The sequence below is a fragment of the Anabas testudineus genome, chromosome 14 (assembly GCF_900324465.2).
Source record: "Anabas testudineus chromosome 14, fAnaTes1.2, whole genome shotgun sequence".
In the NCBI taxonomy this organism is placed as follows: domain Eukaryota; kingdom Metazoa; phylum Chordata; class Actinopteri; order Anabantiformes; family Anabantidae; genus Anabas; species Anabas testudineus.
In genome coordinates, this window is record NC_046623.1 from 13101829 (window position 1) to 13117263 (window position 15435).

Below are 15435 nucleotides of genomic sequence, written 5' to 3' on the forward strand. Positions count from 1 at the left end.
TAACCCAACTTTTTTCTGTCAGGCCTCCTGATAATTTACGTAGCGTTCACCCTTATGTTCCACATCTCTGTGGCCTGAAATGAGCCCACACACTGGCTGCTCTGCACACACAGATTAGGGGCAGAGTGTTTCACCATGGGGGTGCCAGACAAAGTCAAGGACCAATGGTCTGAAAAGGTTCTGTCAGGGAAAGGGGTGTGAATGAAAGAAAAGATGCTATTCCCCAAAACATGTCAGGAGACTTCAAGGACATCCTCCTCTACTTGAGAAATAGATTTTGAAAACTTGTTTGTGCTGAGCAAGGAAAAAGATGAATGTGTATGTGTTAAAGGAAATTACAGTAATCACACTAACAAGCCTCCAAATGGGAACAGGAGCTGCCAGAAACTACATCTACACTGGACAGAGGTTTCACATGTGTATAAACTATGTATTTACATTAACTGTGTAAGGATATTGGGCTTTTAGAAAAGCATTGCACAGAAGTGTTCGAATTTGGAGCATTTTTTGCCTTTGTTTGAGAGACTCCAGTAAAGAGCTGCAGCAAAGGCTTTTATATGAAAAATAGAAATAAAAGGAATAATACATTTCACGGAAATAGTGGTAAAATGGTGAACTGCATTCGCTGAATTCAGAGAATAAGACAAAATAACTTATTTAGAGTCAAGTATTGAGATAAAATTGGATTAATGAATACACCTCACAACTATTGTGTGTTCCTTAAAGTAAAATCAAACACAAGGACAATTCTCTATTTGTATACTTCAGCATTAGTCTTTCAACTACGTGAGCACATACTGTCAGAATGGATACTGAGAAACACAATAACGAAAACCATGTGCCTTCACCTTCCATTAGCAGTGCTGAATTTTGCTTCCTGGAACAATATGAAGCATCATTAGATTCACTACCTCGAATTTTGAATTGGATTATAGTTGTAGTGTTGGTTGAGCTCGTGTGGAGGTGTGTATGTGGCACATGTGTGCGTATGCAGGGGGCATAAATGAGTAACGGGACCTCTGGAGATTCTGGGGGAGGGGGTAACTGATTGTACATCCTTCCATTGCTCAGATCCCATGACAGAGTTTGCCCTGAAGCGGACTGTCATGTCACCATTGACCCCATGGAAAGCTTGTTGCCATGGCCACAAGACGCCTTAATGAACTAATGAATCACCGTGGCACACCCCGTCTCAGACATATCAGCGTCTCGTTGAGGGCGCAGAGGAAAGGAGAGGAGAGGTGGGGTCAAGACTCCATAGAGACACACTGCAGCGTTCGGTTCAAGCAGTCCAAAGGACTCAGGTGGCCAATTGTTCCCAAATAAAGTGAATCAAAATTTGGTCAGGGCAGCTCTTAATCATCAGTAGACAGCACATTTCACATTTATTCTTCTGTGATTACATTAACAAGACACGTAAGACTGTATCATCTGTTGTCTGCTGTTATCATAGAACCACTGTAACCACTTCTGTGTGCACTAAGCTACATTATGTGGGATCTTCTGTAATTGTTTTTAACTTATATTCCATCAGTCACACGAAAGATAAAATTCAGTCCTGCATTAATAAGCACATGTTGAGAAATATACTTCTTTGCTTTCTGTTTGAAAAAGAGCTGAAATGACTGAGACTACTCTCAAGTCTGAGCTGGAGACAGGATGGATTAAGTTAAATGGCCAGTACCCTCCACCTGAACCACTTCACAGACCTCCCCTTATCTTCCTTCAACATTTAAATTGCGGGGTTGGTGTCCCATAGTTACAGAAATAAGCATTAAGTTACTCACACCTGTGATAAAGTCATGTGCTTTATTGTGCCGCTCATCCACCCCAACGTCCTCCTGCCCTCCCCTTGAGATAACAAGGAAGCTTCTTAAAAGCAAACTGCAAATTGTAGATTCATTATCCAGATAACATATCCAGATACAGATGGAAATTAGGTCGCAATGTGCAACCTGAAGACAGAGGTTTTGATGAGAGAATTGAGGCTCCATCATAATCTCTGTGTCTAACAATCATTCAAAAGATACAAAAAACAGGTCAAAGCTGCAGAGGCTGCAGAGCTGGTTATGTGTTTGGGCTGTTTGAGTCAGCATTTTTATCAAAAATATGACTTGTTTCAGTTAAGACATGTTAATCCATTAAAACATATAGTCTCAGGGGGATTTTTCTCCAATAGACAGATTGATTTAAAATCTTTCTCAGCTCTTCTCTTCATCAATAAACAAGTGCAGCTTAAATGACACAGCTCCTGTGTTTACACATGCTCAGTAATCCTGGCGTATAACTGAGAAAAAACAGGCTTTGGACTGACGAGCTAGAGCCTTCAGGTAGCTGTGATAAGGCAGCTTAACTCCCTCCCTCCTCTTCCACATTGTGAAGGCAGCCCTTTCGGCTGTTTACAGCTCCGCAGTCGAAAACTAAGAGTTTGTTGTTCTCACAAGCTGAAAACCGGCACTTACAACTTGAGTTTCCAAAATGTACTCTCTATTTTCAACAGACGTTTTTAATGCATTTATGCATTGAACGCCATGTCACAGGGGTCAAGAGTGGCCCCTCGAAACAGGCCCCCTGCAGCTTGACTGACAACCTCAAGTGCAGTGGCTAATAACACCATTAACCTCAAAGCATTAAATCATCCAATCACATAAAAAAAGGTCTAGAGTGTAATTTTCCCCACGGTGAATTGTTCAGTGCTCACAAGTGCAATCATTTAAAATGAAGTGGAGGTCGATTTTGTGCTACAAGGTTCCCCTAAAAGTGCAGATACTAGTGTGCTGTTGTGGTGTTACACCTTTATGATGCATCAAACAACAACTGACAACTGTGATTCAGCAGTCGCTTTGTTGTTGAACTGTCAGTGTAATTTTCATAATGTGGGACATCGTTCAGCTTCAAGTGTTGAGTGGGTGATTTAGTTATAGTGTCAATGTACATACACTTCTTCCAAAAGGAGAAAAGGAAGGAAAAGGATCAATGTACAGTGGAGTAGAAATGAAAGTAGAAAACCAACTGAGTCATTGCTTTTAACATTTTATCACCAGTAATTAAGAATCTCACACAGCACAGTAACACAGGTCAAGAGGATGAAGTGAGTTGGAAACAGCTTTGCCTTGGACCAGTTTGGCACACTGACACCATAAATGTCCCCCTCAGAGTTGGACAGTCTCTAGAGACAGTTTGCTCATTCACCTACGGGGATGAGGGGCAGGTCCAGTGTTTCCATCTAAAGGAGCCTAGTTGACCTGAGCTTAAGCGATACTGGCTTGTCACTGTTTGTTTATAGCTTTTTAATTTTGAATTTACATAAGGGGAAACACTGAAATGCACACTGTGACATCATCAGTTAAGTCACACACCCAAGCATACAAGTCCAGTTTGAGGGAAACAAGCCTGATAAAATGTTAAAAATGAATGTTGTAAGATAAATGTTTGATTGGAAGGATTCAAATGTTCTACTATATTATCTGACGTTAACACCACAACAGTTGTCGTAACCATTTTAAAATCAGTACAAACCATGATACAGCCTAAATAACAGAAACAAAAGCAGACAGGTTTATCTATTAAAAGCGCCGTCATAAGATTGGAGAAACCAAAGCAGGGACATCAGTCAGATTAGTTAGACTCCATTTGTTTTCAATACATGATTCCTGTTTTGTCCTCATCCACAGAGTGACGTCCAGGTGTAATGGTAGAAAGAACATCATTTTATATTTATTTAGATCCATTGGTACAAATGTGCATATAAATGCTCATTGCAGCTTTGTTTTATTTGCTTGTTTACACCTCAGCTCAGCGTTGGGACACATGATTTAAAAGGGAAATGGTAACCAGGGGAAACTGGAAATAGCAGTGACCAGCTCACCAACAATAGCTGCAGTAAAAGAAGCAATGACAGCGGAGGCACACGGAGGCTTCACACATTATTCTGTTTTGTGCTGATGAAGATGGAAACAAAGGCAATAAACCGAACAATGGAAAGAAAAAGCTTTTCAGCAACACAACACAGGCAGTGATGGGATATTTTAAACCTGCCACATTGAGGGCTTGTGTATCCACAGTAAAAGTATTTTAGCCACATGAGTACCTGCATAAATTTGCTTCTGCAGCAAGTATGTGACCAACTTCTTATTTATTTATTTATTTGTTTTTACAAATTCAGGGCTGGCACGAGAACAGTCCATCCACATCATGTGTGACTGGTCTCTGGGAATTTGGGAGTTCAACAAACTCAGTAAGCGTTCACACGTCACACATAACATATTTTACTGTGTGATTTTTGTTTTTCTTCAATTAAATGTCTCTATTACATTTTCACAGTATTTAGGCAAAGACCATTAAATTCAATTAAATTTTAATAAAGCGATTCAGTAGGTCTCCACAGCAATTATATTCCTGGCAACGTGGAGACGCTTTGAACAAACATTTAGACAATCATAAGAAAATAAAAATAAAGATTGAATTACTGAAAAGTGAAATTAAATACAAATCAGCTTTTTCTAATTGTAAACTGTGCTGAAATACCAAAACAGACTCAGTGTGTGACGGAGACAACTCATTTGTCATCAAAAGCCTGTTTTTGTGAGTGAATGTCTTACTTATACTCTTTATATTAGTTTAATCCTTTATTTGCACCCACAAATAGTAACTTTGATAACAAACCAATTCAGTCAAGAAGTCACTTTTGGAGATGTATGAAATCACAGGCTGGAGTAAAGTGATACAAACAAAAGGGAGCACGCCAAAATAAGTAAACTTTACTTTATGGCATCAGAACAGTGACAGTACAGTACTACATTGATAATGCAAGTCTTTCCTTCTGTGCTTCATAATGGACCACTGTGCATGTACTTATTCAATGAATGCGCTGCACCTGACATGCTGACTGTGCACTGCAGGAGGCCGTGGGGTGTTTATTCTACGCAGTATTCAATCAGACGGAGGATAAAACGTGTTGTGGGATTCATTTTCTTTTGGCTGAGATCAAATTGGCCATCTGGCTTACATGAACACACAGAGTGTGTGGGAGTGGGCCTATTGACCCACTTCATTGTTCATCTTTAGGCCCCTCAGGGCAGAATATTTCCTATATGTGGGTCAAGGACTTGATAGGATGCAGTTGTGTGCGATGGTGTATGTGAATGTACACAAAGTACATGTTTGGACATAGCAAATCTTCAGGTGCTCAGAACCGTTTGGGCCAAATCTGTGTTTTTTAAGCTTAGTAGAGGAGCAACACAAAATTTCATTCCAGTTTTTTTATTTTGCGGGTTGGATAGTTCTCAGGTTTAAACTCAAATCTCAATCGTTCATTCCTAAATGTTGCAGGAAAATGGGTGCGACCTCTGATTCAAATCTCAACTTTAGATTCTAGACAACTACGATGCATCTCTTTGGTGAAAAACTATCTACAAAGTCATTTTTTGTAATGAAAATACAAGTTTAAAATAACTTGACATATATAAAAGCATGATTATATCTCTACATTATATGAGATAATAATGTTTTTGTCTGATCAGCACTGCACTGGTTGGATTTTAAGGTCTAACTCTAATCTGACAAAGAGATAGTTTCAGCAGAAGAAGACACTTGGCAGCACATAGCTGTTCCAAAATGCTGTTTGATGGTTCAAGAAGGGGTAAAAATGTTAAGGCGGATGGCAAGCAAGTCTACTCCTTACTGTCTGTACTATTTGTGGTTGCTATAGGAACTCATAGCCCAAACCCCCACAAAGCCAGAATATGTTCAATCAGCTCCGCAGAGTGGGGGAAGTCCTGCTAGGGTTACTCCCAAAGAGCCGTGTTAAAATAAAGATGAATTCTCTTTATTCTTTTCCACTCTGCAGGCCGCGCTCTCTCCCCTTCTTCAGATTTCCTCATTCCTCATGCTCTCATTTAAAAAGTGATGGAAATCATGTTCCCCTCCTATTAAATATGCATATTTAATTTGGTGCTCAGTTCATGTTCCAGTAGGTGATGGAGTTGCTGTTCTGGGACTTCAATTACGAATGAATCTCAAAGATATAGGAGCACAGGACAGTTTTCTACATGACCCATGTTTTATTTAATCATTTACTTAAATACTGATCCCCTATATAACTAATATGCAGGAAGATATTGATCCAGACTCCTACAGATTGTTGGTTGCTTTTGGATTGTCACTCCCACCCTCCTCTACAGAGAGAAAGAGAGAGAGAGAGAGTGGGACATGTGCCAAAGCTGATGGGCCTGATTCAAACACAGATTGTTTCATTTCCATGGTGGGGGGCCTGAGGACATGTTCACACCTGCTCGGATTCATCCAAACTTCCAAGACTGTGCTCCTCCTTTCGGTAGTTAAGAAAGTTGCTATTTAAAGTGAAGTATGCAGCAAAATTTAAGGGTGCTAATATGACAATTATCAGTAAAGAATAAACGTATTACGTACAGTTTATTCTTCATTGTAAATTGTTAATTAAATATTAATAAAGCCATTAATTACAGCTCATAAATGGTATAAGAGGTTTCCAACTTCAGACATGTTGGTGCCAGTATGTTATGGGAAAACCTAAATACTTTGGGAACATCTGACATTGATATATCACACTGAATGACATCATGTGTGTCACACTGTTTAACAACTGGTTCTCTTGCTGATAAATGTACCCATCAAGGCTGTGCACAATAAATATCCAAACAAAGTAACACGGAACATGTGATAACAGGATTCAAACATGTCAGGATCACTGTGTTTTTCAAACGCCCCTATGTGTTCCCTCCTGAACCAGCCTCTTTCTTTGACATCACCTCTTCTATCAGGGAGCTACTTCCTCTCCTTGCCTCCTCTTTAATCAGTCAGCCCCACATGGAAGTTCATCAGAGCTGCCCTCCTCTTTCACGTATGCTGCCTGAGACAGAGCTTGTATATTTCAGAACTAATCACCCAGCGATACCCCCCCCCCCCCCCCCCCCATGTCGTCCTTGCTGCTGCTCGAATTATTTCCCAGGCCTGGAAGAGAAGGTGAGCACAGATAAGAGGTCTTAATCTGGGTCCCGTAGGGAGGCGGGTTAAGTTTAAGGTGAAGGTTTGACATGGCGGCCCGTCTGCTTGCTCTGGCTGTTCCCTCCCTACTTCTCCACCTCCTGATGTGAAGCTCATGCTCAGTCCCCGATCCCCATGTCCTTGGGCTCATTCTTGACGGCCCCCACTGCTCCATCTTTAATGAGAAAGATGAAAGAGGTGCAGGCTGGGAGAATACCCAGGCCTCTTCCTCCCCTTCTACCACCCTATTCACTTTGCTCCTCGGCTCGTTTGTTCAGACCAGCGTTTCTCTCACTGGCCCTCCAGCACTAACTCATCTAAGACTTCTTTTCTAGTGTGGGGGAGTTCTACTATAAAAAAAGAAAAAAAAGAAAAACTGGAAGTGGTTTCCACTTTAAAGTTTTCAGGTATTATTCCCTCTGATCTCATGTGCTAATTTCCTTCCTTCCTTTAGGTCTTTGTGTTCTGGCAGCGTGGTTCGAGTGTAGTAATGTTTCAGTCTTGTCATTCTTTCTGTGTCTAGGTTCTAATTTGTAACTTGTTATATTGATTCTTCTGAATATAATTCATGAAGTTTTTATTGTTGTGTCAATACAACAAGACAACTACAAGACAAGGCTAATTAAATACACACTCTTGCCTTTTTTTCTGGGCTTTTTTTAGATCCAGTACAACGACAGAATAATAATTCTCCCTTTGATATCATACAAAAACACATTTTTCTTTTAATATTCAATGTGTTCAATAGGTTTTAACTACAAATGCTCCTCTTCAGGTAGAGGTAAGGGTGTGAGCATGTGTTTATACTGTACTCTACTGTATGTAGTAGATTAACTATGATGACAATATAAAGTTGAGTAGCATCTCCATGTTATGTGTATGTGCACTGGGCCACAGTGTTGTTGTATGTTTCCTTTGTCTCTCCTGCCAATTGTCACATTAAGGCACACATACAGTGTCTGTCTATGCACTTGACAAATCAGTGCTCAACCCAGGTTGTTGCCTGTCAGCTACAACAATGTGTCCACCTGGTGGTCACCTTCGAGTATTGCACTACGTTCTTTAGATGCTGTAAATTGAATTAATATGTGCAAGGAACACTGACTATAAAATAAACTATGTTAGGATGTGATGTTTTATACAATAATATGGGCAGGAGGTAAGATTACAACTACCAAAACCTGTTTCTATGAACCCTGACTATTGTTTAAAGGTCTTGAATTGTTGATACCTAGCTGAAGAAATGTATGATAAAAACACTCCACAACAGTAAGATAGGATGAGGTTATATAACAGACACATACAGATCAGAAAATCCAATAGCGCTCTTATGTGAGGCATCCAGTAGCTGCAGCAAACTGATAGGATCAAATATACTGACCAATGACGATACAGTTTCTATGACCACCTGCAACATAAGCTTGACTGCTGTAGCAGAAAATCAAAAACACCCAGGGTTGGGAGCAGTGTTTTATTAAGTGCTTTCTGTAAGGCACAAACAAAGTATAGATTCACCTACATACATATGAGCCAAATATTAGGTTTTTCCTCATTCAGTAACAATTCTTTTCTTACAGCTGTGTAATGTAACTCAGACAGATAATGCTTCCAGTGTTACTAAGGAAGGATCTGTCAGGAGTAATCAGTAATATAATGTCTATGACCTAAACATACATTATGCTGCTCTGACCAGAACTTGCACAAAATAACTTGAAATATAAAGGACATAGCAATGCATGTACAGTAAATGGTCCACAAGAACAATAATCATAGCATTGATAAAGAGTATTAGAGGTATGATCTTTTTGCACTTTTCCCGTTCCAGGAGGATTTGGGGTAATTCTGCCCTGGTCATTATTCCAGTGTTATAAGGTCTTGGACTTGTCCTGGTTGTATTTTTGGTACACCACTCTCAGCGTAGTGAAGAAGTTTCCCAGGAAGAGCACCATGTAAGAGCAGCCGCACATCAAAACCTAGATATTACAAAAAATAAATAAAATATATATCTGATGTTTGGTCAGAAGCTCCTAGAACTAGATATAAAAAGTATGGTCTTAAACAAGCTGATATCTGTATCTGTTCTTCAACATAATGTCTGAATACATATATGTAGATCTAGAGGATTGTTTTGACAAATCTGAGCAATTGTAAAGTCCAGCTGCTTTGGCTGCTACTTGCTTTGTTGGCACATTGAGTCAATACGTTTAGTTAACTTTAAAAACAGTTGAGACCACAATTTAATGAGTTAATGACGTGGGAACGTCAAAGCTAGCTGCTCTACTAACCTGCCACTCTTTACACTCTGGGAGCTGGAACATCCTGAAGAGTGTTATGCTGTTGTAGAGCTGCCAGAACTGTAAGAACACAAACAGTGAAAGATTCTCTGAAATGCCAACTTTTAAACTGAGATTTTAGTTAGAGGGTTTCATTGTTGTTCTATTACTCACATGACCAAAAAACAAGAAAGGAAGCAGGAAAGTCAAGCCTCTCCACATCCACGACTGGAAACCCTCTGAACACCAGGAGAAAAGAGAGGAGAACCATCAGTCTCAGATTAACTTAACCGGTCAGGCTGCTCATAATATTAATAATAGTATGAATATTATTAGAACTATAAACTAGCATTTTAGAGTGCACTCACCCACTGTGAGATCCATGTTATGTCTTTCTCCCAGCGCTCTCAGTCTGTACAAACAGCCACTCTGGTAGTAGTACTGGAGAAACTGAACAAAGCCTACTTTTGCAAACAAAAGAGAACAAAGTGCATCTGTAACTTCACTGCTCGTCAAGATAATCATGATGTTGCACATGCAGTGTGTATTTCAGTTTTGACAGGACTATTTATAGAATACAGTGTTAAATATGTTTTTAGAGGGGAAAGTAATACATGATATTTTATAATGGTTCCCAACAAGATGATTAAAAGATCACAAAAGACAAAGAAATTGCTGATACAAAATATTAGGTTTAGCTGGACAGGTAAAAAAAAAAATCACAGGAACAGGTCATGAACATTTAGTACTTAATGTATAAGGTATTTGTAAATGTACTGGAAGTATGTTTTGTGTAACTGAGACACAATTGAATTCTCTTACTTTGATATAGACAGTATGTAAGGAACTGGTTCCTAAACATCTGGTACAGTTTGCCTTCAGGCCTGTGAACAAATACACAACATCTGGTTAGAATGAAGCACAAAGCCATATTTAATGACAAGAGTGAAAGCATTTTGATGGTGGGATTTATAATGCTTTCCAATTCAGTTTCAATAAGTAATTTCTCTTTTTTTCTTTCTGCTCTTTTTTATAGCATCTCTGTTGGACTAAGGTACAGGCTCTATGTGGTCTTTTTGTTTTTTTCATTTTTTGGTAAAAGTAAAGAAAACCCCTTCCCTAAAGAAATGTGCATATTATCACTTACCAAGTCAGCATGACTCCAGACAGGAAGGTTGACACATAGTGATGGAAAACCCACCAGCCCTTGATCCTGAAACAACAAGGAGGACTGACAATGAAGGTTACAGTATCTGACTGTGTGAAGTACAGCTAGACAAGATACAAACTGGAAAGCTTATAAAATCCTAATAGTACAAGCTAGGTGTGCATTTTTTCAATAACAACAAAAACGTAGCAGAACATAGTAAGAATGTTTATATCCAGTGTGTGACACTTATATTGACCTCAAAATTATACAGGAATTTATAATGAGGAATTCACCCAACGTTCCTTAATTACAGAAAGGCTCAAGAGAAAGATTTGAATGTGTTGTTTTTGAAAAAGGAGATGGCTCAGAGAGTCTCCCTACAATTTGAGGCCCTGTGAAAGTCTTTATATGAACTCTTAATACCTATCTACTAGAGTTAAAATAGCGGAGAGAGTAAATTTGTTGCAGACTTTGAGCCGTTGCTGATGAGGATACTCTCCCGGATGGTGAGGGTGCAGTAGTACCAGACCAACAGGAAGTTGAATAGGGCATCAAGGACTCTGAAAGGAAGACATCAACAAACAAAGATAAATTCACACATATATAATGGACATTTATGCACAGTTAATCTACAAAACTATGAGTTCTTTGTGATTGTTCTCAGTATAGACATGAAAGATCTGATTTTTCCATGATATAATTAAAGGCACATTTTATGTTATTGTTAATACTCTTGACTTTAATCAATCACATTTTAACCACAAAATTCTAAAAAGATACTTTTTCTTGCCACTGTAGTTTTGGGAAATCTTACCTGTAGCTAAGCAAAAAGCGACACGTGAAGGAGAACACAAAGAGGATAACTGTGAGGACCAGTTTGAATTTCTCATATTCATCTTTGTAGGCAAATCTGTTTTGTAAAGCAAACAGAAATTATATAAATAAAATGTTTACATTTTTGACTTTCTTTTTCTTATTTTGAACAATTACTGTATATAAATATGACTTACTTTGATTGTTTGTTGAGGAGTGTTACATTGACGTTTCCTAAAACAAGCGCGAGGTACAACCTAAACAGAAACACATGTCAGTCACTGACGTGATTTATTTTGGTCCTAATATCTTACTTTTTGTTGCTTTTGTTACACAACAAACTGTTACAAAATATTTACTGTGCCAGTAAAATATACTGACAATTTATTATTGATATATATTATATTATTATTATTTGTCATTCATATATACAAACAAGTTAAAATGACAAACCCATTTTTCTTTGGCAGAAAAGCTTCCATCTCAGAGAAAGCACTGGTCCTGTCTTTGATGGAGTCCTGGATTTCAGCAATGGCATCCAGATCCTCTGGGCTTAACTTTGAGGACGGATGTTTTTTTTTGCATCTGATCATGGAAAAACATTGTGACAAGCTTTTAACGCAGCACAAACCTGTCTTCGATTCTACAGGCTCAGACTTCTTGAGCTTCACATACACATCTAAACACATTTTCTCTTCATGGCCAGTATGAACATAAACTATAACCTTTGTCATTGTTTATATGCACCTACCTACTGTGAATACTGCCTTACATATACTACTACATACTATACAGACAAATTGTGAACCTATCCTTTAATGTTCCCTGCAGCCGGTGTCTTTATTCAATCAAAGATTGTTGTGGTTATGAAATCAATTAGTCTGTCACCAAAAAAGGTCTCTGCCTTCTCAGAAAACAAAAGGTCAAATACGCTTTTGACCTGTATCTGTTTTAGCCTTTAGTTACAAGTAAAGTAAATATGATAAAACTAAAGGGGCTCAAAGGGATTCGAACGTGATAAAATGCTTTAAACCCTTCCACTCCTCATGCACACTGCCACTTGTGTTTACACTTTACCAATGCAGGGTCAGCACTGCATTGAAAATGATCCTGTGGTGGTGAGTGTTTCATGTTCCTAAATTTCCTTCAGATATAGTAAATACCTCTCCTCATTGCCCAGACAGTCTGAAGACTCTTCATACTTATCACTGTACATTGAAGTGTAAGGTCGTGTTTATTTGGAGGACGCAAGGTCATATAAAAACAAGATAAAGTGCTTAAAGGGTGATTAAGAAGCAGAAATAATCAAGCAGGCAGGTTGTGACATGCTGTACGTGCACAAACACTAAATGCTTCATTGCCAAATGTCTCAGAACTTTAACATCCAGGACCAGATCATGCAATTTCCAGCTACTTGGTGATCTTTGAGAATCGGACTAAAAAAATGATTGTTTCATTAGTAGATGCACAAAGGCCATAAAAAGTGCAATAAAATAATCTATACTGTAACATACCAGCTGCCAGAATATTCTCAGAAAACCCCTGATCAATACTTACCCATCTAGTGACACTGTGAGCTCTTTCAATTTCTTCCTCTGACGAGCAATAGCAGCAGAGCAGCTGTCTTGCAATTTGGTCACTTCCTCGAGTTTCTGTTTATATAGACGATGGGTGTCCTGGTGGTGGAAAAAAAGTAATTCCAGAGGGATTTATAAAGTTTTGTTGTGATACATAACGTTTCAGTAAATATATATATACATTTAAAAATCATCAAGGCAAAAAAAGAAAAAAGGAAACAAAAAGTTTGTTGTGTGAGTAATGCAGGAGGGTTAACCTGCAAAAATACTGGAATAGTTGTGAGCAAGGACCTAAAGCTTAACACTGTGTGTCTTATCTAATTAAACTTTAATTGTTTTAACATTTATATTGGCATCAACCTTCCTCCTGCTCCACACAGATGTAACCGTGCTAAAGAAAGTGTATTTATCTGTAAAGGTGTGACCGTGTTGTTCTCCCCCTGGATGAACAAGGTTAGACAGAGGCTTATTGTTTCAAGGGGCACATGACCCATGACGAAAGTTGCTTAGTGTGCTGCACATTCAGCTGTGTTGTAACGGTGATCGTGTTTTGTCATCCACAGTGAATTATGTGTAAAGTTTAAAGTTCAACGAGTTTGCCACAGTGAAGTATGACTTAGCCAGCAACTCAGCCTAGAGTACACAGTAGCTGAGTAGCTACTGCACTATACAACTCCCTGATACAAGCTATATATTCCCTCGTACTGTGACAGCTATAATGTGAACACTTTATGTTTGATTTTGAGGGAAAGAAGCTAACAGAAGATAGTTATTTGCTTTCCAGTTGATGAGTTGAATAAATAAATACATTTATTTATAAAATAAATAAAGAGCCTAACACCACCGACAAGATTATGACAAAATAAGCCAGCTTGTCTTTGGGAATCTGTGTCTGTGTAAATAATCTGTAATATCAAGATTTTAAACAAAATCTGAATAATAAGTAATGTGGAATAATAAAGACTGTGACAACATTTTCTCCCTCATTACTTTAACGTTATGCGTGTAATATGGGGCTCAAGCTACTAAACATCAACCAGGGTCATGTGCTCCCTAAAACAATGTCATACCGGCATAATATGAGGAGCAGTTGTCTTTATTGTGCTCTACTATAACTTTAATTTAGTTTTTACTCTAACGTTGCTCCTCTACGGTAACGGAGGGCTCAGCCCAGTGCCGCCGCTCTGACTGCTAGCTTACCGGGCTAGCAGTAGGTAACGTTAGACCACAGCAGGATATGCTAACACACTGTTTAATTCACCTGTATTTGCTGGTAGTTCTTCTCTAAATCCTCCCATTCGCGTAAGGATTCAGTTAAACCCGCTGGACTGGACAACATTTTCTACTTTGACATCAGGAAACCTCACAGTTGGCTAATACTCAAGCTCCGATGTGCAACAGTTGGAGTCGTAACTGTCAGTGTCAACACTGCACCGAACAACTTCCTGTCACAGCCTTCGATATAAAAGTATTACTGATTAACATTCAGAGTCTTGGGTCAGTACATCTCGAAGACACGTTCACATTTGCAGCAGCATTATTCTACTAGAACACAAATAACATAATAAATGTATTCGCATGCATCTTCTCAGGCATCTATGTTGACTAGACAAATAGTGTTAACGTTTTGTGCTTTTATTTTACAGACCACTTCATACATCCGTTGTTTTCCTCAACTGACACTACGTGCGTGCGTCACCCCGTTGGACGTGACGATTCAGCCAATCAGCGCCAACACCTTTAGCACACATTAGTTTACTTATTTAATAAGTAAAAATTTATTATATATTATTTATTATAAGTAAACCATTTCCACTGGTCTTATAAACCATTTCCACTGCTCTTATAAACCATTTCCACTGCTCTTGTAAACCATTTCCACTGCTCTTATAAAGCATTTCCACTGCTCTTATAAACCATTTCCACTGCTCTTATAAACCCATTTCATTATCCCAAACTATAATATTTTCAATAACTATAATAAGTTTTCTATTTTCCCCCAGAGAAGAGACTCTGTTCACAGCCTGTTTAGGGTTAGGGCCCATATATTTTTAGAGCTTATGTTATGTAACTGTGTTCACATGGCTTGTCATCTCCAGTATTGCCAGCGCCTCTGGCAGCCTTAAATAGACTCAACCATAACATATCAGATTTATGAACTTTTTTTTTTTTTTTTTTTAAAGAAATCTACAACTCTCAACTCTTTAGTGCACTAAAGTTACTACAGCACTAGGTGTCACTATGCAACCGCTATTTGTGGTGCCAATGATCATGTAAAGCTTCTCCTTAAAGACAGAAGAGCATTTTAGAGTAAAGGAGAAACGCATAATGCATTTTTTTGTAAATAATGATGATTATAAAAATGTCAAACTGTAAAATGGGCGCTTTTAGAGTGTGATTTGAGGAAAAAGGGGAGCCAAATACATCAACTTTGTTATGCAGCTCACATACTGTTTCCATATGTAATTGATTTATATAATAATTGCTAGGTTAATCAATAAATATTAAAGATGAGTCATAGTTACTCTACGTTACCTGATGATAAACATCTATTAGTTTTCCGGCTAAGAAAAGATATGTTTTTTAATTGCCATGAGCT

General features: G+C 38.5%; 1 protein-coding gene across 1 annotated transcript; it reads right to left on the bottom strand.

The window, feature by feature from the left end:
* Positions 1–8480: 8480 nt before the first annotated feature.
* On the bottom strand, positions 8481–14462 carry LOC113170974 (transmembrane protein 120A-like). Its single transcript, XM_026373315.1, has 12 exons — positions 14098–14462; positions 12817–12935; positions 11713–11844; positions 11457–11516; positions 11261–11356; positions 10917–11006; positions 10444–10509; positions 10119–10180; positions 9665–9760; positions 9471–9535; positions 9309–9377; positions 8481–8996 (listed from the first exon to the last, which is right to left on the bottom strand). Exons 1-12 carry the CDS (start codon positions 14173–14175, stop codon positions 8889–8891), a joined length of 1041 nt encoding a protein of 346 aa, XP_026229100.1. The 5' UTR covers positions 14176–14462; the 3' UTR covers positions 8481–8888.
* Positions 14463–15435: the final 973 nt, after the last annotated feature.

What these genes read in the sequence shown, in the direction of transcription:
- LOC113170974 (XM_026373315.1), bottom strand. Translation starts at nt 14,175, where the DNA reads ATGTTGTCCAGTCCAGCGGGTTTAACTGAATCCTTACGCGAATGGGAG. An exon ending in CTCATCAGCAACGGCTCAAA is followed by an intron (nt 10,510 to 10,916) that starts GTCTGCAACAAA and finishes TTGTTGTTTCAG; the next exon opens with GATCAAGGGCTGGTGGGTTT. An exon ending in TCTGGAGTCATGCTGACTTG is followed by an intron (nt 10,181 to 10,443) that starts GTAAGTGATAAT and finishes ATTTGTTCACAG; the next exon opens with GCCTGAAGGCAAACTGTACC.